This window comes from Phyllostomus discolor, chromosome 11 (genome assembly GCF_004126475.2).
Source record: "Phyllostomus discolor isolate MPI-MPIP mPhyDis1 chromosome 11, mPhyDis1.pri.v3, whole genome shotgun sequence".
NCBI lineage: Eukaryota > Metazoa > Chordata > Mammalia > Chiroptera > Phyllostomidae > Phyllostomus > Phyllostomus discolor.
In genome coordinates, this window is record NC_040913.2 from 50,934,528 (window position 1) to 50,959,411 (window position 24,884).

At 34.1% G+C, this 24,884-nt stretch overlaps 1 protein-coding gene across 1 annotated transcript in view; it reads right to left on the reverse strand.

The window, feature by feature from the left end:
* Positions 1–1,315: 1,315 nt before the first annotated feature.
* Positions 1,316–24,884, reverse strand: part of FNDC3A (fibronectin type III domain containing 3A) — a 242,358-nt gene continuing 218,789 nt past the window's right edge. The window contains 13 exon segments of the mRNA XM_028526584.2: positions 1,316–3,774; positions 6,777–6,904; positions 8,104–8,270; positions 10,734–10,946; positions 11,046–11,329; positions 11,427–11,576; positions 12,341–12,454; positions 14,113–14,288; positions 14,378–14,483; positions 16,040–16,158; positions 16,973–17,041; positions 17,804–17,942; positions 24,334–24,420. Of these exon segments, the coding sequence (XP_028382385.1) occupies positions 3,460–3,774; positions 6,777–6,904; positions 8,104–8,270; positions 10,734–10,946; positions 11,046–11,329; positions 11,427–11,576; positions 12,341–12,454; positions 14,113–14,288; positions 14,378–14,483; positions 16,040–16,158; positions 16,973–17,041; positions 17,804–17,942; positions 24,334–24,420 (2,067 nt within the window). The 3' untranslated portion in view covers positions 1,316–3,459.

A 24,884-nucleotide genomic window follows, 5' to 3' on the forward strand; every position in this document is an offset into this window, starting at 1 on the left:
TAGCTGCTTCTGTGGATTGATGCTCCAGCCATTGTTAACATAAGAACGATTTGAGTAATACTGATGTAACCTGACAGCCAGGGAGGGTGGACTGGAATGCATGTGTGTGAATAATGACAGCTTCACTGTACTAGTTGGTGGGGGCAGCGGATGCTGTTGACTAAGCATGTGTACTGTATGGTTATCACATTCAAAATGACTGAGAAGAGCAATGAATCTGCATCAAATTTTGTGTTAACCTTGAACATTCCTCCACAGAAACTATTTGGACTATTCAGACTTTCGGGGATGATGCAATGAGTGCAGAGCAACTGCAAGTGTGGCACAAACACTCCAAAGATGGTCAAGAATCTGTTGAAAGTGTTCCAAATTCTGGAAGGCCTGCAACAAATAGAACACCTGAGAATGTTCAACGTATACAGACTGCAATCAACAAAGGGTGGTGACTGATAGTGTGAGAACCAGAAGCTGATTGGGGGATTTCAGAAAACTACTGTGATTTTGATGCAGGATCTTGGCATGAAATATGTCGGCAAAATTCATTCTGCAGCTTCTGCTACCAGAGAAGGAACATTGTGCTGCAGTTGCTAATGACTTGATTCAAACTACTACTAATGAATGAGATTTCCTTAGGAAGGTCGTAACTTTGAAGGGAACTGAGGCATCATTGTTCTATGTACAGTATTTATTGTATCTTCTTCAATAAATGTCTGTTTTTCATATTACATGGTTAAATACATTCTGGACAGTCTTCGTACACAAAATATCTCTTCCCCAGCTTAATATTTAAAATTTTATTGTGGTGCCTGAATTTGTGGCAATTAGAAAGCTACCTGGATTTTTAAAAAGCAATGTATCCCCAGATTCAGTCTGTGGAATGGAAATTTTAATAGGGGATGAGTGAGAGGGAATGTTGAACTTTCTTGTGGAGAGCAAACCTGGGGGCCAATGGCAGTGCCAGCACAGGTTCTGAGCCCCTGGAGGTGGGAGAAAGGAAGTACTAGGAAATAGGTGAAGGTACAGGAAAGATGAGAAACCAAAGATTTTCTTTCCAAAGGAAAGTTTACCTAAGACTCATCCTTATACTTTCTATGTATAAGGAAAACAAGATATTTAATGAGCTACACAAAATCAAGTCACTAGAATAAAACTTTTAATTTTGTTTTTTAATCTACTGGTATTTACCTTCTTGAATATGAGTCCTTAAATCTTCTGTTGGGAAAATTATTGTAAGCACATCTGCAAGAGTGGGTACCTTCACATTATCCAAATGAAGCAGCAAATAATGGATGTATATGACTATAATAAACACATCTCAAAAAGAATGATACTTTTATTTTCCATGGATTTTACAGGTACTTTTTGCTACATAGTTTATGTATTTTTATGAGATAATATTTTTTGTATGTATGAAGTTCAACCTTATACAATTTTAAGATGATATGTTTGGTAGTGTATCTATAATCTTTAAAAGTTTAGAGTTTTTGGAATGTACAGTATATGAGGTAAAATCAAGATTACATTAAAAATTGTCTCTTCTGCACTAATTTTGCAGTGAGGCTCAAATGGCAAGTACACTATTAAATGACATTTACTATCAAAAATAGGAGTTCATTTGCATTACTATGAAAAACATAAGCCACTGTTAACTGCCACAGTGGCACATTTTACCATTTTAGGCATTCAACTATTATAGAAATCTCTGGGCTACTACACTCAAATTCATTTGTACTGCCAAATGTGGCACCTTTAAGAAGTTTCTGGAAAACAATCACAATCACTTGTTTTTGGGAAAGTCATCACCATATGTAAGAGATTAAATTTAAATAAAATGTAAACATACAGTATATTATAGTGACAGATCATTCTTACCACTTAGAAAGGCCAAGTTTATCCATTTCTCTTTTGAACAAAGGTTAATGTTTTTTTTTTCTACAGCATGGATCATTTGACATAAAACAATTACAACACATGCCCATTCTAATATGAGATAAATTCTTCAGAGATCTTCAAATACAAAACATATGTCCTTTACCAAAGACCGACACAATTGCTTAGTAATCACTAAAATGCTAACTTCAGCAACTAAAAATTAGTGATTCACTATCCTAAAATTCAAATAATAAATTAAAAAGGCTAGTTATAAGTGTTTTACAGATAACAGATGTGCTAAAACGAGAATTTTAGAAAGTTTCTTTACAAATTGTATTATTACTGGCAGTCATTGACATCTGTACAAGATGTACAATGTGATACTTGACAAAATACAATCTGATCATCCAAAAACTCACAAATGCAAGCTCACAAAACAATGAATTCTGCTATTGCAAAGTGCTCTAATGCAACATTAACTACATGCTATCAACAATTTGGAAGCATCCAAACAGACATTACATTAAACATTAGTTTTTTAAGAAAGAAAGCAGCTTGAAGTTTACTGGTGCAAATTAATTTTGTCTTTAAATTTGGTGTCCCAAACAAAAAGGTTAGGTTTGATTATGAATTCTGATGGTGATGGCAGTAGTTATGGGGGAAGCAGCACAACTTATGGGAGTTCTTCAAAATTAGCTGATACCAGATAGATGAGTGTGTGTATATTTCTACACTTGGTACGTATAGTTTATATATAAGCCACATATGTACATGTATGTTCTTATACACATACATATAGTTCAAAGGTTCACAAAACTAAATAGGTTTGAAATTCAGTTATGATTATTTTTAAAAACTATCTAAAAGCTCTCTGTTCTTTATCATGTCCTCAAAACCTGAAGAGGTGCCTTTTGAATAAACATTCAATTAAACATCTGTGCTTTCTTTAAGTGATTTATCTGTGAATTCATGAATATATATAGTGTAATAAAGAACTCCACATTCATCAAACAAGAGGCTTTTTTTAGGCATATTCTTTCATCCAGTTTTTGTTTGCTAAGCTCCTCCAGTTATTCATCATAATCCCACTTACCAAATAATTAAGACAAATCAGGAGGTAGAAATATAGCACTAGATTGCTTTCACAGCATCAGACTTTAACATTTTTTATATAGCATATTAGTGTAAATTTTAATCATTTTGAATCATTTACTAGGTGAGAATCTTTAAAACAGATCAAGTTGTCAGTGTTACACTCATGCTGACTGGTCAAAATATCAATTATGTATTCTTGCCTCTTAGAAAGTCTGTTTGACAAGAAGGCATGTCAAAAATAAAAAAAGAAAGGGGAAAAAAGGAAAGAAAAAGCCCAGCCAAACAAAAAAAACCCAAAAACTGTTATTTTTGTGGCTTGTACTCTAATAAAGTGCCTCTACCTAACAATATAAGCACTGAAAATGGCAAAATGATGTAGTATAGTCTCAATGCCAGTGCTAAATGCCACTGTTTTTGTAAAAGCAATACAGAAATAATTTTAGTACATGACAAAATAAAATGTAATACAGTATTAAAAATAAAGTTGTATTTTCACTTGATTACAAAGTACTGAATGATAAAGGCAATCAAAATGGAAAAGAAAGCAAATAGCACAAGGATGACAGCTGCACACTGCTCGTCACTAAGTGCTCGCCGGGTCCTTGTGCTTTCCACAGTGTCTCTGTTGGTGCTGGCTGGTGGTTCAGTCCTCTGAGAGATGAAGAAAACTGTTGTGCTATAGGGACCTACTAGGTCCTGATGCCCCACAGAGTCTTGGCACTGTCGGATGGCACATACACGGAAACGATATTCACAGTTCAGCTGAAGGCTTGAATACCGGAATGAAGAGTCAGGACCCTTGTAAATCTGTGCATAAGATATTAGTGAAAGAATTATGTGAGGAGGCTGGGCAGAAAGTCTGTGTTAAAATTGGCTAGTTTTAGAATTACCTTGTGACATGGAAGCTAGTGAGTGCCTTTTATCTTTTAAATAGTACTTAAAAATACTTATTCAGAACTTATCTGTCTGCTGTATAAGGCAGGAGAATTGAAAAGTTACAATGTAAGATCTACTCTCACAGAGCCTGTAGACCAGGTAAGAAGTGAAGATGTGCTCCTGAAGTACCTAGAGAACAAGCACAATCAGCCCATGGGCATTTCCCTGGTTTCCTCGAATGTAAGAAGAAAACTTATGTGAAATCATTCCATGAAAGGAGGAAGGGTGGCTAATCTTGCTCCTCAATTACATCTTTACATAACTTCAAATATATCTGCATAATTTCAAATATATCTGTTGAATGAAACAATTAATGAATGAATAGGGAGATTTCTATAGCTGTCCATGGCAAATCATTTAATAAGCTTTAAAGAAGAGAGATCACTTAGAATCACAGAATTGGATCTTAAAACCCAAATTTTCTGCCTATCCCTTAGAAGGAAGTAACAAGAATGGAATTCCATGGACTTTCAGAGAATATGTATTAGAACTCGTCACCCCTGGGTCCAAACTGTGCTCTACCACTTTGCACTCCATGTGATCTTGAATGGTAATTATGATAATGAAATAAATTACTACTTGTTAGAGCACTTAGCACAGTGGCTAGCATATAGTGAGTGCTCAATATATGAAACTATCATTTTTCTGTTAATGAGTCCCTCCCGCAATTCTGTATGTGACAAAAGCAAGGCTCACAGTGATGTTCCAATTGAGTTCTCCCAGCTGGTTGGTAGGCTGTAAGTCAGATTAACCAAAACGTGGGCTAGCATTCTTTCAAGTAATTTTAGCTGCCTCAGTTGTATCTGTGTTGTGAATCTAAATCTTTTACATGCTGGTTTGCTACAGAACACTTATGAGTGTATGTAAGACGAAGTTCTAAGGAAATTAGTATTTGATGTGCTTACAATCTAAAGTACTTGAAAGTGATGATAAGGTTTAGCTTTTAAGCTGAATTAGAGTTAGCACTGCTTTTTTATGTACTGATATGTTTATTAAAATTCATATACTACTCAAATATGGGGTCCCTATTTCCTTTAAACATGTAATATGATTTCTTTAATATTAATTTTGCTTCCTCCTTGGAAGGAAACCTACTTATCTGTAAATTATATTCAAATCTAATTATCATGCCAATTTGCAATGGCTTAATAAAGAAAAACAATCACATGTCAAATTTAGTATGAGCCTCTCGTAATTTCAGTTACAAAATTACACTTCCACACTTAACAAAATTCAAAAGAAAAATATATCTATATTGGAAAATATTCTATTATTTTTATTTTTTTTAAACACCTTTTTTTAAAAAAGATTTTATTTATTTATTTTTAGGGAGGAAGGGAAGGAGATAGAGATAGAGAGAGAGAAACATCAATGTGCGGTTGCTGGGGGTTATCGCCTGCAACCCAGGAATGTACCCTGGCTGGGAATCGAACGTGGGACACTTTGGTTCCCAGCCCGTGCTCAATCCACTGAGCTACGCCAGCCAGGGCTGAAAATATTCTATTATTAATAGTTATAATGGAAGACCCAAATAAAGATGAATGACTGGTTTTCTAGTGGGAAGAAAAATGCAAGATGAGATACTATAATCAAACAATCCAGCTTAAAAGTGCTCAAAATCAAGGTTGAGAGCAAAAACAGAAAATAAGATGAAATAAGTATATAAATTAGGCTTTTGAGTCACACAAAAAAGTTCTTTGTCTTTAAAATTTCTTGGCCAGGAAGCTGAGACTTCCTCTAGGCTTCCACACTAAGTGTCTACTGTTGTAGTCACAACACAGCATTATGACTATTACTACTAATGTAGAAGCCTCCTTAATGGTCTCTCTGTTCTACCCTTGTCTCACTCTAGCCAAAATGACCTTGCGTCTGATTATGTGACAACTCTGGTCAAAATCCTCTACTGGCTTCTCATTTTACATGGAGTCCAAGTTGACAGTATGGCCTATAATGCCTTACATGATATCCACACCACTCATAGACCCCATTCCTACCATTCTTCCCCTTTCTCACATTGACCCAGCCACCATACTCGCCTCCTTGTTGTTCATAAAATTTAACAATCATACTCCTGCCTCGTGGGCTTTGCACCTGTTGTTTCCTCTTCTTGGAACACTCTTTGCCCCATATTTACCTCATTTGGGTCTCTGTTCAAATGTCATCTGATTCCCTGTATAAAATAACACTAGTGTTCCCTCCCCCGAGTACTCCCTATTCCTTTTACCCAGTTTTATTTTTTCTCCACTGCAATTATCTAACATTCAATATACTGATGTGTTTTGTTGCTTTTAATATCTCTTTTTCTACTAGAATGTAAGCTCCATGGAGGCAAAAACTTTTTATTCATGTACCTGAGTGCCTGGTACAGAGTTCAATAAATACTTGTTAAATGAAGGAACAATCTGTTTAAAAGTAGTTCATATCCAAAAGATTTTGAATCCTGAGGTACTGTGTAGTTACTAATTTTTGGAACACTGTAAGTACTGAACAAATTGTTTTTTAATTACAACTGACATACAATACTATATTAGTTTCAGGCATACAACGTAGTGATATTTATATAATTTGTGAAGTGATCATCTTGATAAGTCTAGTGCCCATCTGATACCATACATAGTTAACACAATGTTAGACTATATTCCCTATGTTGTATTTTATACATCCTCTGTTTTTATAACTGCTAATTTGTACTTCCTAATCCCTTTACCTTTTCCACTCCCAACCCATAATCTTGTGACTATCAATTTTCTCTATAAGATGAACAAATGTTTTTGAACTAGGAAGATAAAAATAGTCAAAGCTGGCACTGAAAAATTTATAAGAATGAGAAAGGAAAAATATACATATCCACAGAATTGTATCTCAGCACATACCTGTTTGAATTCAGAATCTTTTCCCACCATAACTTGAAGACTGTAAATAACTGGATCACCTTTCATTGGCTGTAAACACTCCCATGTAATCTCACAAACGTGATCATTTACTTTCTCTATTTTGGGGGCTATAGAGAACAAAGTAGTAAGTAAAATCTGCTCTCATTGTTACTCATTGCTACCTCATTGTTACTTGAAACATTACACATATACTTATTTTTTTTCAATTTTATTTTAATCATTGTTCAGTTTTCTGTCCTTTACTCCCATCCCAGTTTACTCTCCCATCCCTCCCACATACACTTGTTTTAATCAGTATCACCAAAATTTTAAAACTCAATTATTAAGAAATAAATATCAGTGAATTTTAAAAATTTGCAGAGAAATGGTCAATAGTTCAATCTTATCTTCAGGCCATACAATCTATGAATGCTATAGTGGCTAGACTGACTAAAAGATCTGTCAAGATAAGCACTTTTTTATTGAGCTAAGAAGCCAACAAAAGGCTATATGACAGTTCAAAAACAACTACGATGGTACTTTTAAGAGCATAAGTAGAGCATGAAGTTTATAATTTAATCTCCTAAGAGGATGAGTTGAAAAATACCCCTAGTTCTTTCACCATACATGACTATCTCCATCAATATTACTAGAAACACCATTCAAGAACAGTCCTGTTAACTATGAATCTCCTTAACAAATGGTATACTCAAACATGATCCAGAACACTGTATTAAAAGTCTTTGTGATTTGTCCTCAGAGTGTGAGGAATTTTAGTGTTTTTGGCTAAATGCACAAAATACAATCTTGCTGCATTCTCTTTAAATAAGAGCCCCTCTAAAATTAATTTTAAAGATATTTGTATATACAAACGTGTATGTGTTTGTGTATATAAGTTTACTTTAAAAATTCAAGTCAACTAAGAATTCATGTTTTGCTTAACAGACAACCTGGCTCTCTCCCAGAAATCCAAATGAATGAAGTAACAATGAAAGAAAAACAATCAGAATTTGTGATTTTTTTTCTTTAAATAACAATAGCAGAAACAGCTAATAACCTTATTAGAAAACCAGTCTATTCAATTTAGTATTCTGTTAAAAAGGTCAGTGGCAAAAAACCAGTACTTGTCTGAGTGTCAATGACTCAGATAAAGTAACTTTTATTACTGAGTGAAACTACCAGTAGTTTGTCTATCAAATTTCTTTCTTATTATTTACTTGTTGGACATATGCTGGATGATAAAGTTTAATAACAATACATAAAGCACCTGATGAAAATGCATTTAAAAGTAATTTGTTATTAAAGGAAATAAGTATGTGTAACTTACCTTTCAAGGCAGCTGGGACAGATTTTGGAGTAGTGAAAATATATTCTTGGGAGACAGGACCTTCCCCTGCTTCATTACAAGCTTGAATACAGAATTTATAGGATGTTGACTCATTAAGTCTTTGTACTTTGTATGTATGACATGGACCTCTGTACAAGGATATAAACCTAAAATGGAAATGGTTCATTAAAAATAATCCTTGACTACTTTATGTTTAAAACTAATAAAGTACATTTGGGATATTATTTAGGGATAATTTACTCCTAGAATTTAATGCCAGGATTGGTGTGTCACATTGTTTCATCACATGATGAAAATCACAGAACTGGTAAATTTCTTAATCTGGCATGGTTTTCTGAAAAATTATCGCTAAATTTCATATCCTACCATGGTAACTATTTCTTTCCAGGCTTCCAATTGCTGTGTTTTAATGTATATATTTTTAAATATAATGAGAACACCTTAATTTTCATTATAAATTATTTCTAACTGGAGTCGTAGGCATACAATTTGTCACATAGAAAAGATAACTCTCAATTCCCAGGCATAATTTTAGCTGATTGGGTATGTTTTCTAGAGAGTTACATAGTAGTATGACAGAATATATTATTTCCCATAAATGTTTCATTTGAACTGTTTGATGGGAAGTTTAATATTATATACGTTACCTATAACTCGAATGTTCCTCAATATTTTTGATAGGCTGTTTTTAAAATTTTTGGATGTTGGGGAATGAATAATGAAGTTCATATAGTTCTAACAATCTGAAAAGTGTAGTCAGGTTAAAAATAAAATACTTAATGATCTGAAGTAACAGTAATTTCCAAGAAGCAATAGTTGAAGATGCCTTGCCTTTTTAATTGTATGTATGCACATGTGTGTATATTTAAAGATAGCAAAAAACCCCAAAGAAAACCAGTTTTAAAACCACTGTTGAAAAAAGCCAAACAATGACACAACCTGTGGTCAGGAAATAGCTGAAATAGCATTTTGACATTATCCCACAGCAAGTATAAATAGGCCAGTAACTACAGGTATTAAACTAATTTATTAAATTTATATAGTGAAGTAACAATACCATAAAAATTTTAACTTATTTCCCATAGCCAAGGGCACTAACCATACCCTATAACAATCCTCTGGGTAACTAAATATTAATTAAGTGTTAAGTTCTATAATAGAATGCAGGCTATTGTACAACCTATCTTTGATAGAATTTTTATTATTTTTCAAATACTTATTAGACATGTTTCCAGTAAACCTTCTTATACTGCCCCTAATGTAAATGCTAGAAAGGGGATGAAAATATTTTAAAAATTAATTCACCCAATAATAACAATATATATTACAGATAAATGGCTATACCAAAACTCTATGGTAAAACAAACTCCTTCTAGAGATAAGGCTACAAAGAGTACATAAAATTCTGCCAGAACAGAAGTTAACATTCACAGAGGCATTATTTCAGGAAATGATCAATACTGTTTGTTCTGTGTAATGCTCTTACCTGGTGATCAAGTATGTTTAATTCCATACATTTTCTAAATGTGGTAAGTATTTCTCATAGAGGGTACTTATATTATCAATAAAATTTCCATTATTGAGTACTTCACTAAGATACAAACCCAACACCAAAAACAAAGTAGCCTTGGGAAAAACTGTTGCTAATACTCTGAATCCATCAGATATACAAATTGTTTATAATAAATTGACTGAAAATAGAAAAGTAATATTCAAATTCTTAAAACAGTAGAATAACAGCTGTGCAGGGTATACAGCATTAGTTGTATGGGATATACTGTCAATTAACAGCCCTAAATTGGCATCTGAGTAACACGCATTACAAATATTTTGAATAATATTATAATTCAAATACATGACTTAGTGGGGTAATTTATGGCATGGATATAATGAAAATGGAAAGGATGGTGGCATAGATAAGACCCCGAATAGCAAGCGAACCACATAATTAATCACACAGCTCAACTGAGATCTGACAGTGAGGAACTGAACTGTATTCATTTAGTGTACAGGCTCTGTGACAGGGGTGTGGAGAAGAGTGAGACATAATCCCTGACCTCAGGAATCTCAGAGGCCTTAGTCAATCAATCATTTACTTTAAAAATTGCCTCCTGCCGGAAATAAGCATTCAAGAATTAGCAAAGATTGTCTTTACTAGTATAAAGAGAGTAAATGTGTTAAAGCAGCCATTTTCAACGGGTATGCTGCAAGAATTTTTAAAACACACAATAACTGTCAAATGAAAATGTGACAAGAGCCAACACAACAGCTCTCCAGTGTGAACAGGTCACAATTAAACCTTTTGTGTGTGTGTGCGTGCACTGAAAAACTTTACTAATTAGTTTGTGTGTGCCATGACATGAAAAAGGTTGAAAATCACTGGGTTACCAACGTGACTCAAAGAATAGATCCCTTAACTTTCTCTCTCTTGGCATCCCACTCACAAGTTAAAACCAGAAAATCTTCACTGGGTCTTCTAGTGCTTCAAATACACCACACTTAAAAATTCTTATGCAAATTCTGTTTTTGAAAATGTATTTACTTCTATTTATAAAAATTTATATACTCAAAACCCAAGAAACTACAAAGAAGCACTTAAAAACACCTACCTTCCATTCTTATCCACCATCTGAAGGTGATACTGAACAGAATCTGTTGACAGTATCTTTGGGGTTCCTTCTCCCCATTTCAGCTTAAGGTTCTGGTGGCTGAAGGCAACACATTCCAGACGAGGTGGATCAGGAGGGAGGGGCTTAGTTTTTAATTTTATCATGTGGCTGAAAGGACCAGCTCCAAGGCTGTTCAAGGCCTGAATTCGTATTCTAAATGCCACATAAAAGAAAAAAGAGTTTAGCTTATGATTATTCTATTAAAATGTCTCTTTGGTCTAGGCAAAAATTAGCATAGTTTTTATAGTGTACCTGTATGTTGTATCTGGTTGCAAATTGTCTATAATATAGCTTGTAACCTTTCCTACTGTCAAAGGCTGTTTGTCTCCAAAGTCTATGCTGTAGGCAAGGATTTCTGAACCATGGTCACAAGGCTTTTCCCAGCTTATTGCAAGGCATGTAGAAGGTGAATAATCAGGATTTTCTATATCATCATCACTTATTTCTTGAAGACAAGTCACAATAGCAGGAACTGATGGTGGAGTCACATATGCTACTACTTCACTGAAAGGGCCTGCACCCACAATACTCAGAGCCTACAAATTAACAGAGTCCATAGTTAACAAACACATGATATAAAAATGCTCACAAAACCCTGGACAGAGTAAGGGACAAGGCTCAGGTTGCCTTTACCTGGACTCTGCAATAATAGGTCATTGCTGGTGAAAGTCCTTTCAATTCATAACTGAGACCAGGACCACAGTAACATATCTGCATACTTCCTTCAACTCCTCCCCACTCCAATCGATATTCAGTGACATCAGTTCCATTACTCAAAGGGACCTTTTAGTTAAGAAAAGGATATTAAGTTTTGACATTGATTAAATAGCTTTTAGGCAAAAATACTCTTTACTCAAACATACTGAAAGCCAGATTGCTTCTGAATTTCTTTAAAATGTTTAAGCAGAATTAAGACTACTCGATATTATATTTTTATTTATTAAGACCACCTGAATTTAAGATTGGTCAAAAAATATAACTTGGTTTTCAATCAGAATTAGAAACATCACTGAATCACTTTAGAAAGAGTAAATGTATTTAAGGTAAATATAAATATATATTTAAGGTAAATATATTTCTAAATAATTCAGTGTTAGTAAATAATATAAAATGGTAAATCATACAAGGATATTTTTCTTTGTTAAATTTCAAAGGAAAATGAAAATGTTAATTATCATCACAGATTATCACTAAATACAATAACTACACTAGAGATAATTATGAGAAATAGTATTATACTAATTCCTATGAATGTCTATTCTGAATATTAAGCTAACCACTGGTTAAATATCTCAATTTTGAGACAAAGCCTTTGATAAAAGTACATCATGAACGAGAACCTAAATACTCACAATGCAAATATACCTTACTTAAATGCTTCTAAGAGAAAAAGCAGTTCACTTTTTGCTTTGTAAATTTAATGAAACTTACTCTTTGTATAACTTAAGAGAGGATGTGAACTACTAGAACATATGAACAGTTTATTATTTCATATAAACTTTTAATTTCCTAAGAAAGTAAACATAAGTCAATGGAAATTACAATACCTCCCAATTTACTTGTGCGCAAGTTGCAGATCTGCATGTTACTTGAGGGGGCTTGCATTGATCTGGTGGTCCAGGGGCTGTGGTAATATCACATTTTTCTGAAAAAGGTCCAAACTAGAAAAACAAATATAAACTGTTTTCATTTTTCATATACTGATGATATAGTTCGCCATTAAAATTCACAAATAGTTACAGTATAATTCCTCTCCTTCAAGACTAATTGGTCATAATTCTAAAAGCATTCACAGAAAAGTAAAATGATTTAATGATCATAGAAGTGAATAAGTGGAGTATTTTTAAGTTTCATTTACTGTACTTTCTTCTCCTGTCCCTTATTCCTTCATGAACTGTTTTTTGTATGAAAGGCAGGGCATAAGGGAACTAGGTAGGTGGAATCAATCAGAAGAAGTTATGTGAGTGAAGAAATAGACACCGATTAAAAGCAGGAGATATGGTAGGCATAAATTTTATCTTAAAATTTATAATAACTTTACAAGGGTCTAAAAGGTATATTCTTAGGAAATATAGAAAGCAAGCATTTACTTAAGATGATTTAGACACGTTATTATAAACCTGAAAATACAGATTAAAGATACTAGCATTAAAGATGTTTATCCCAACACACTGCTGCCTTGTGGGGCTGACAGGATGATGACTTATGTAAGAACTGCCAACAAAGTACTTCATAAACTTGACATGTAAGAAATTGAAAAGGTTATAGATAGAAATAGTGAATTTAATTGGAGAATGTAAAACATAGTACAGTTCATTAAAACCCCAAGTGTGAAGAAAAGAAGCTTAATTTAATTTTGTGGAATTTCAATTATAGAATAGTTCAAAGAAACAGCAATACTCATCTGAGGTAAGAAATTACTGCTTTGACCTTACAGAACCTGCTTTAATGCAGGGAGATAAGAGGTGGTCATAGTTGGGTAGAAAGGGCTTCAGCTCTGGCGTCTGACAAACCTAAGGCCCATCTCTATCACTTTTTAGTCTGTGTGACTGTGGACAAGATATTTAGTTTCTCCAAGCCCTAACAGCTTCAGTTGTAAAATAGAGATTTTATTATCTATTTTGTCCATTTTATGGAATTGTACATATACATATTTATTTTATCCTCACCTGTGGACATTTTTTTCATTGCTTCTAGAGAGAGAGAAAGGGAGAGAGAGAAACAGTGACATGAGAAACATCAATTGGCTGCCTCATGTATGCACCTGGATGGGGACTGAACCCATAACCTAGGCATGTGCTCTCACTGGGAATTGAACCCACAACCATTCACTTACGGGACAATGCTTCAAACAACTGAGCCACACAGACCTGGACTAGATATTTAGAAAATATTTTTTTAAAAATCCACACAAAACCAGAAAAGCTTAAAATGTAAATTCTTCCTCAGGCAAAAAAATGAAGTCACAATTAGTTGCCAATGCAAAGTAAATACTGCATATTGCCAGCCTCAAAAAACACATTTATCATCTTATAATCTAGTTCTATTCTTAAATATACTAAGTAAAGCCTATTAGCACCACCTGAAAGGCCAATTCTAGCCCAGCTCAAGTCTAAAGTGTCACAAATTATAAGTGGGATTTAAAAATACGGATGTTCTATAACAATTAAGTTATGGTATATATTGACCTCTCTCTTATTTATCAATATAGACTTAAAATTACAAATTATAAAATATGAAGTCACAAATAAGAGATATAGTTACATATATTACATGAAACACCACTGTGATTATAATTCAGTCATCATGGTCTTCCTACCCCCATTTTATTAGCTGCGTGCAGTCTGAAGCTGTAAGTTTTTCCAGGAAGAAGGTTGCTCACTGTACATTCTACTTCAGAACCTTGGTAAACTTCTCTGGGTTCATCTTTTTCTACAGGAGACATTTCCACACCATAGCAGGAAATGGGAGCTCCACCATCAACCAGAGGGGGTCCTAAAGGTGGAAAAAGATTTATGCAACTTAACAAGAGAAATATATTTAGTACTAACTTAATTATAAATTATTACCAAAATGGAAATTACCCCATCGTAATTGTATTTCTTTTGCTTTGGGTCTACCCTGTAATCTGGGAGGGAGGCATGGGCCAGGAGGTACAGCTGGAGTCTGCACAAGTAAAGTTTCAGATACCTGCCAAAACAAAAGCAAACACAAAACAAAAATGCCCCAAGCTAAATAATCGACTGATTTTTATTAAAGAAAAGTAATAAACACCAAGATTACACCTAATTTGAAACTGCATTTGACTATCACCTGAAAATAAAGTTCTGAGTAAAATCGAAACCCAATTAAGTCATTAAAACTCAAATTTTATATAGACAAATAAAATAAAGACATCATAAATACTATGTACAAAGTTACCAAACAAAATAAATACTCTTCCTTTTCTTATTTCCATAAATAAAAAAACAGAAAGCCCTACCTCCAACACAACCTAATAGGCATTACTTTTGACCATGTCCAAATGGATCCACAAATCTCTTCTAAGGAAGGATGTTTTAATATTCTGCAAATGCTATGTGCCATATTTTCAGGAGGTTTAGACTATTTTGGCAACTTTACTGTATACTGTATTTCTAACCTAAACACTAATTTATTTATTAAAAAGGTTCTTTTCTTTCCATCTAAAAATAATGTAAAAATCAGGTAAGTTTTTCCAAATATTTGTTACTATTCCAGGTGTTTGGTATTACTTTTAGCTTCCATACTAATTTTTAAAGTCTTTTAGTTTTAATTTAGAAAACATTTCCTTAAAAATACTGACACAAACCCAGTGTCATATTCCTTATCTGCACTGTATTAAGGTTTAAACTTAACTTTCTTTCCAAACATAAATAAAATATTCAGTTATCACCTTATCCTGAAAGGTATCCTATGTAAGAATGCTGTCTTAGAAAAACGTTTGTGGAGGCAGGACAGGTTAGCTTTTTCTAAAAATCCAGAAAGAGTTCCTGATTAGATAAAATGAAACAACCGGATCCTAAGACTGTTGGGCAGGACTTACACTGTTTCACAGTACTTGCATTTTCAACAAAAAGCTTATAACTCATTTTTAAAAAGTACTTTTACTGTATTAAATCCCATTTGAAAAATAGTGATTATGAATGCTCTAAGAAAACATTTCTTAGTTAAATTCGTTTAAAAAATCACTCCCATTAAAAAACATAGTTCTCCAGAACATTATGTATATCTCACACATAGTCAGTGGCACATTTTAAGTTCATTTTGGTTACTGGGTCTCTAAGAATAAAAATAATTATCAACTTCTCTGAAATAAGTAAATATTAGAATCTGTGTTTAAATAGTAAATGATTATTTTATAGTTTCTGCTAGATACACATAATTTATAGAGCGGTAAATCAGTTTACAGTTACTTTATTTCTATTTGTTAGGTATAGTTATTGGGCAAATTCCTAAAATTTATCTTTATAAAATCTTCTGCAATGTTTTTTTTGTATATTTGTTTTTCCAAAGCTAAAGACCAAGCAGAAAATAGATATTCATTAATATGGACTATGAGTTAAGTACTGTTATTAGAATATTTTGGTCACTATGAAATTAACCACCTGGGTCACACAAATTATTTTTACACATGTGTAAGTACATTTTAATGTCTGAAACAGCATCTGGTGATCTCATCTCATTTGACTAAACTTAAAAACAAAAAATCTCTCCGTAAGTATTACCCCACTCTGTCCTCCATCACTGATGCAGTAAACCCGTAAGCGATAGAAACAGCCTGGACTCAGTCGATCACAAAGATGTTCTCTAGTAGCTCCACTGTATATCATATCCCATTTGTTACCTGGTAAGGTAAAGAATTATGTTCAATCAGTTCCAAGGTAATGTTTAACATTGTCGTATCATGGACCTGGCAGGTGTCCTAGCTTCACTAATTAGTGTTTATGTAATTTGTCAGAATCAATTTAAGTTTGAGTTTCCTGGAAATGATCTAATTTTCTCTCTGTGTGTAGCTTCCTACACAAATTTTGCATGGCTCTGTTGAAAGGAAATATCTCTGTAACTCTGTACAGACTTTGGCTTAGATTGATAATTTGCTTTTAATTAAGCATTTAAAATGTGTTTACTGGTCCAGTAATAACATTATTAACACACAAAGAATAGAAAAGAATCAATACCATAGGAAGTTCAGTCTTAATTAAAAGACATCCTTATGTTTTGTAAGCAATAGGTCATTTCACAGAAATAAAGATTATTAAATGTGTCATTCAAGAACAAAGTTCACTAGGCATACAATTTATTATTAAAACTAGTATAATGTAAGTTAAATAAATTTTATAAGATAAATTTTCTCTGATACATCTGGGTATAAATCTAACTGAATAAACTAACTTCAGAAGACTTTAGTGATATTGTACCTGAGCAATGTAAACAAAAAATAATAAAATGTAAATGGAATAATACAGGTGCACAGCAGTCTTACATTTGATTTGCTATATTTCTGGAGATTACAACTTAAAGTGGGTCATAATAGGCAAAATTATAACTACTATAAACAAAAGAAAAAAAAAGCAGAAAGAAAAGAGATCATGTAAGATGTTAAGTCATGAAGAGTAGAGGCAGACTGGTATAAATTATTATTTTTTAATAGTTATTACCATTAGAACCTTCTGCCATCTCCACTACGTATTTACTGATGGCTGCCCCTCCATTGTCTTTTGGTGGGTCTATCCAAAGAAACAGAAGTGGTATTAGGCAAAGGATATGCAATTTAAAATGACAGAAAGTCCTAATAAATATAGTATCAAATCTAGGATTGCTTAGAAAGAAAAAAGAATCACCTGCAATGCTTTTTAAAAGATTATTTATTTGTTTATTATTTATTTATTTGCTTGTTTGCTTATTGAGAGGGGAGAAAGAGAGGGAGAGAAATTATCAATGTGTGGCTGCCTCTCACATGTGCCCTACTGGGGACCTGGCCCACAACCCAGGAACGTGCCCTGACTAGGAATCAAAATAGCAACCCTTTGGTTCATAGGCCTGCACTCAATCCACTGAGCCATACCACCATGGCAGCTTTTTAAAAATCAGTATCATCATCTCATTACTCTATTGTTTTTGCATTAAGGAGTATATAACAGGTGCTCAATAAATGTTTGTTTTAATGAGTAAGTGATTTTCATTCCACATGAGGGCAGGAGGACCTAGATGACATTAACTATAAGTTCAGTATCTTCCACTTCACACAAGTGCCGCCCCTGCTAATAGTCCTGCTAATAGTAGATCCCAAGTTCTTCCTCTATCAAATCTGAGCCTAGTATAAGTACACAGCTGTCTTAAAAAAAAGATCCACAAACAAGGACTCTCACATTTCCTATTAAATTTGCTCAAGCTAACATTTACTTAAATATCTTAAAAATTAGCTTAATACTGAAATCATTTTAAACAAATATAAAAGTAATGATGTACAAATATGCCTAATATCTTACCCCAACTTATTTTAAAACTGTGTGAATGTATCTTTCCTTTAACTGAAGGCTTTACAGGTACTCCTGGTTTATCAGGGCATGTACTGAATTCTACTACTTCACTTGGATTACTTTTACCTTCTGAGTTGTAAGCGATAACCTGCAATGAGAACATAAAAACATAAAATTAATGTTTGATACCTAATGATATTGGCTTAGTGAACAGGAATGACAGATAAATGATAAAGTTTTCACATTGTAATGACTTATTTATGTGAGAACTGTCATTGAAGGGACTCAGTATATATGAAGAGTATTCAGTCCTGAGAATGCAAGCATAAATTTAACAATTGTGATACTAAATAAGGGTCATCATATAAACAAACTATAATCTGATAATACTTGATGGGCTTTAGGTTTATTTTATTTATTCTTTCACTGTTCTTCAGGGGTTTAATAAGATATCCACAAATTCTTTGAATATCTTTTTTTCAAAAGAAAAAGGCTCATTCCTCATCCCTTCCATATGTACTTAAATTGCTTCCTTCTAACAAACCCAAATATGGCAAATAGGATAGTGTGTACAGCTTCCCTATGGAGAGGCTTATGCAGTAAAGAACTGGAAGGAACTGAGGGATCCTGGCAACAACCACTTGAATGAACCTGGAAGCAAGTTCTCCAACCCCATCTAGCCTTCAGATGACTGCAGCCCAAGCTGACATCTCAACAACAACCTCAGACAAATCCTGCATCAGAAATCCCCAGCCAAGCCACTCCTGAATTCCCAACTCACAGAAACTGTGAGAAAAAAAGATGTTTGTTTTTTTAAGCTACTATGTTGTGCAGCAACAAATAAATATAATTCATATCTAGGTATTACTGTATTTGACTTTAGCAATTCAATTATATTTATATTTTAACCTATCTCCCCTAAAGAACTTAAAGCTCCTCAAGTCCAGTGTCAAGCCTCGTATGGTTTTCACTTCTCCAAACTAGCTCCATCTTTTTTCTTCCCTATTGGAGAAAAGCACTACCATCTACCTACTTGCTCAGGTCAAACATCTAGGAGAATCCTTGGTTTTCCTTCTCTAAACCTACATTCAAAATCCACAGCAGTTCCCCTCTCCCCATCTGTGGTTACACTTTCAGCAGTTTCAGTGATTTGTGGTCAACTGCAGTCTGAAAATATTAAATGGAAAATTCCAGAAATAAACAATTCATAAGTTTTAAATTGTGCTGTTCTGATTAGCATGATGAAAGCTTGTGCTGTCCCACTCCAGCCTGCCCAGGACATGAATCATCCCTTTGTCCAGTGTATTTACAATGTATATAATGCCCACCTGTTGAGTCACACAGAGATAGAGAGGGGAGAGGGAAAGGGAGAAGGAGATGGAGGGGGGGGAGAGATACTTCACTTAGCCATAAAGGTATAAAGCCATAAGGCTATTTCTTCCCATCCCAATTTTACAAATAAACAAAACAATCATTTAGTGCCCACTGCAGAGGGAACATGGTGCTAGAAATTCCTAGGTGCAGGTGCACTCTTTACCTTCATTAGACTCTTTATGCAGAAGACAGGCAATATGCACATCAAAAGAATTAGGTAAGAGAGGAAAGATGACTATGGCTTAAAATGGTCCAGGGAAGCTTTGAAAACAGAAATGAAGTAATATGGGGTCTTCATGGGCAATGGAAGTGAAAGGGAAGCTTGGGTAAGAGAGAGAACAGAAAGCCCCAAGTGTAAGAGCAGAAGTGAACAGTGAAATAGAAAGCTCTGCTCAAGAAAGGAATAATTATCAATCTCATGAGATAGCCTGTTCATGGAGGGAGTGAAAGGCAGTACATTAAAGAAAAAACCAAAAACTAAATTGGTCAGAATAAAAAGAACCTATGCCAAACTAAGGAAACTGTTTTTCAGAGGGAAAGCTGTTTCAGAAAGGTTAATCTAGGTATAAAACAGAACTTAAATGAGAAGGCAAGAGAATAGCTTGAATGAAAGCAATACAGAACAGATTTGGAGATTAGTTCAGGACAGAATGACAGCAGAGGAGAAAGGAAGGCAGACAAGGTGAGAAAAAGGAAAGGAACATGACTATGTGCTGTCACAGATGCTGACATGTAAGTGAATTTCAAGAATGGAAGATAAGAGAAGTTAATGGATCCAAAGACCATTTTGATTTCTCTCCATTGATGAACAGGCTTCAAAAACAGGTAATAAATTGAAGTAAAAGTACCTAAGGCAGGGGTGTCAAACTCATTTTCACCAGGGGCCATATCAGCCTCGAAGTCGCCTTCAAAGAGCTGAACTAGTTTTAGGACTGTATAAATGTAACTTGATCCTTAACAGTTAAGCAAGAGTTTAGCGCTGCTGCTGGTAGAAACAAAGTGCCACAAATAAAGTGCTGGTCTGGATAAAACAAGGGGGAGGGCAGGATTCCGCTCACTCGTGGGCCTTGTGTTTGCCACCTGTGACCTAAAGGCTCTTGGCCCCTTACACTGTGAAGAAGCTTTGTTAATTGAAAAACTATTTTTCACAAATTTCAGGTAACAAAGCATCACTTTTCAGTGGCTCAGAATCATAGCGACTGTCCACTAGCCTCTGAAGCCTTCCTTTCCTTTCCTTTCCTTCCCTTCCCTTCCCTTCCCTTCCCTTCCCCTTCCTTCTCCCTCCCCCCAACTTTTTTTTTCTTTTTTAAATTTGGACACTAGGTCTTGGCCTAGCTTCCAAGTGAACCATCTGATGTAATTAGCATCGTTAGCTTTATTTTACATGATTTCAAGAAATGACTGCTTTCTTATGTGTAAAATTTTCATTTTTATTTATCCTGTAAATTCTTTCATGGTTCCAATTTTGTTTTAGTATTTTGAGTATCCTAGGATTGCCCTTTGTACTGAATCTAGAACTCTGGCATTTGGAAAACTTTGTCACATTAGAATTTTATTTTATGTAATTCATATCCTTATTGTTTCTTTAAAAACAATAACATACTATTTAGTAATTACTTCCTAAATTATAATATTGTTATTACTTTGTTTAGTATTGTAAGATTTCTTTGGAGTGTTAAGATTTTATTTTAATAATATGTTTCCTTGAAAGGGGAGTCTGCAATATCAAGCTAGAAAAGACAGACATAGCAATGATTTAATGACTTAAAACTCTCTCAGTACCCAGAACATAGTAGATTCAAAACAAATGTCTGGGTTTCCAGAAACCTTTATAGTTTTCATTTTCTCTCTCCTAGTATATATTTTTTCCCTATAGAACAGTGGTTCTCAAATTTCAGTAAGCATGAGAATCATTTGGAGGGCTTGCTAAAATACAGATTGCTAAACTTTACCCTTAAGAGTTTCTGATTGCGTAAATGTGGGGTGGGGCCAGTGAATTAACATTTCTAACAATTCCCAGGTGACGTTGATAGAGTGGTCTGATGATCACATTGAGAACTACTATTCTAGATCTTGGATTTGTATACCTTGCAATTTCAGAGTGACTGCCACAGTGAAACAGTTTTAAATATAAATGAGTGATTTGTTTATAGTAGATCAGTAAGGAATCTAGTTCCTATTTGTGTGTTCCTATGTGACAGTAATGCCGTATGTTACATGGTAGTAGAATTCTAAGAATTTTAATAAACTTACTAAATTATGAAGACACTAACAGCTTCCTCTTAGAAGACATGTTGATATGATAATTATCACTGAAGCAAAAATACAATCCAACATCATCATATGAGGAAAACTGGAATAAATGTATACACTTCTCAGGTATTTTATAACTCCTATAAATATGAAAGTTACTTAGAAATTAAAATGGCACAGTGTTATCAGAAGTTTTTAAAAAGCTAATATATAAAGCAAAGTATAACATAATTATGCACTGCATAATCAAATTTTCATTATGATAATGATAGTTTCCCATTATCATTAAAAATTTCTTTCTAAGGTTCTTAAGGAATAATAAGTTTATCTTAGTTCTTTAAAAATTTTTAAAAATTACACTGGCTTCTATCATTTATTTAAAATAATCTGATTAAATAAACACTGTAGGGAAATTTATACGCTGAGTTTATCAACTGATGAGCATCCTGTCACATTTTTGGGAAAACTGCACAAAAGAAGTAGGCTGGCTTATATTAACTGGTATGTTAATTAATTCAAGCACTGTCTAACAAAAAATAGCAATGTATATTATGGACCAAGTCAGAGCTAAAATACATCCTAGAGGGGATGCCATACTAGGAAAGACAGAGAATTTCAGGAGTCTCCATAGCAGAAGAATTTCCAAGTGAGCAAGAATAATATGTAGGGTTCCAAAGAATAACATGCATTCTTCTCTATCTTTCTCCCAAAATAAGTTCAAAACCCAACAGATGGACTTTAAACAAGGCAAGCATTTGCGCTGGGGGGCAAGGGTGGGTTGGGTGGAGGCAGGAGAATTTGCCTAGTAGGAACTCAAGCGCCCTGAATAGGGAAGGGTATTTAGGAAAAGGGGAGGAATTTGATTCAATAAGTAAATATACTGAACACAACTGGGGCAATTTTTCTCACTGTTAATGAAGGGAGTCAGAAATAAGTCAAAGGGAGAAAACTACAATTAACCTGTAGCACTGGTTTAAAACTGGAGCTATTTGGTTGGAACTCACACTTAAAAAAATATGTGTATATATAGATGTAAATGTGTGTGTGCATGTAAATTTTATATACATATACACACACAAAAACACACAGTTCCTAGGCTCTTTGCTCAGTGAGATGGTACCCAGAAGTAGCAAAACCCTTTAAATACCATTGTCTACTAAAAGGACCCAGGTACCTTGAGAAATAGACAATTCTAAAATTAAAGAAAGGAAAGTATGAGACTGGAACAAAGGGCTCCAAGAATAATGGCGGGGGGAGGGGACATGTCTAAAGGATTTAGAAGCCAGACTGAAGGGGCTCCCAAAGCTAAGAAAATTTGAGCCTCATTTCATAACTGATAACCACCACATAATGATATAAATAAAAGAGAAGAGAGCTTTTTCTTACAGTGTCAACCAATAAATGTAGAAGGAATAATAAAGTTTTTAAAAATCACCAGTTGGCAATGATTAAACACAGTAATGATTCAGGTAGGAATTATCAATGGGTGTTAAAACTAGTGGGTAAGTCTCATGATGAACAAGATGTTTATATAATATATACAAAATACGTACTATAAAGGAAAAAAAGAACAGCTTTACATTGTGAGAAATATGGTAGATAATCACCTTCATCAAGTGACTACCAGTAGTGGAACAAACTGAAATTGTGCACCACTTGATAAGAGGAAAAAAAGAGCATTACTTCTGATATCCCTGCCAAAAAACATATTCTGAGTATGTTTAACAACACGTACATTTTACAAGATATTTGCTCACATTATACAAACAAGAATCCATAAAACATTGTAACTGTTGTGAATTTAAAAAGAGCAGTCCTCCCTTATGAGGAGCATTAAGTTCCAAGACCACCAGTACATGCCTGAAATGGCAGATCGTGCTGAATCCTACATCCATGATGTTCTTGCCTATACATACCTACCTATGATAAAGTTTAATTTAAAAATTAGTCACAGTAAGTGAGTAACAACAACTAATAATGAAATAAAATAAACATAACAATATCCTGCAGTTAAAAGTGTGAATGTGGTCACTCATTTCAGGGGATCCCTTGTTCAAGTCTACATACAAGTTCAATACTTTGTGGCGCATGTTGCTAATAGTTGGAACATGTTTTCTGTTCATGTCTTCCACAAATATAATACCTTTTCCATTGTAACTAAGCACTTAGCATATACTGTGGCCATAAACTTTTGCAGTTTGAGGTATGACAGTAAAACAAGGATGAATTTTTTTCTTCTTCACAATTTTACGCATAGAAAATTTGTTCATACTGTAGAAGTTAGGAGCCTCAAAATATGATTTTTTCCCTTTCCTTATTAAGTAGAGAACTTTCACCTTTTCACTTATGGGAAAGCACTTACTTTATGGCTTTGTTTTGGAATGTCCAAACTGCCTGCCTTACCATTCTTGTGCGTTGGGACCATAACTATGTAAAATAAATGTTACTTGAAACATGAACACTGTGATAACTTGGCAGTTGATCTGATAAGGGAAATGGCTAGTAAGTGATAAAAGGGGCAGGTAATGTATACAGTGTAGATACAATGGACAAAGGGATGATTCATGTCCAGGGCTTTATGGAATAGGAAGGTGTGAGATTTCATCATGCTACTCAGAATAGTGAGCCATTTAAAGTTTATAAATTATTTACTTCTGGAACTTTCTATTTAATATTTTCAGACTTCCACTGACCATCAGTAACTGAAACTGGAAAGTAAAATCATAGATATGGGGGACAGGGTTAGGTATATAAAGTGTGAGAAGCACTGTTATGCAGTAAGAAAGTAAAACAAAACTCATTAGAAAAGGCCAAAATTATTTAAGATTGTAAATCAAGGGAGTGAAGTATATACTTACTTTTAAAACAATAGGAATAGTAACAAATATCTTTTAAGGGCTTTCAAAGCCTACCTTAAATTTATACTTTGTACTACGTCTGAGATTTTTTACTGTGTAAGCAAGATCTTCTCCATCATATTTAGGCTTAAAACCATATCCCTGGAAAGGGAAAACAAATTTTCATTAGATGTCTAACAGCAGAAATATGGGGGAATAATGAATATGTGCAAAACCCCAGATGTTCCTCATCTTTTACTACGTGCTATGTGATCAATGCTCTGTTGAGTGTAATCCTCAATGTTGCTGCTTCTAACATGAGTGAATGGATCCAGAAATGATGCTAACACATGTAGAAAGATGAAGGAGACCATGTATTCTCAGTAAAAACAGTAGCCAACAGGAGATTTTTGTATTGAGGGAAGGGTCAGAGCCAATGATAACTTTACCATCAGTAAAAATATTCCTACCATCCCTAGAATTAACAGAAATTTCAGTCAGACGTCGTACGTAAGAGATAAACACAACTGTAAGTAATACATTTAAGTTGCCCTGATCAATTAGTTGAATAAATGAATGGTTGGTTGTGCTGGCAGACAGGAATGTCACTTAGGTTTGGGACTACT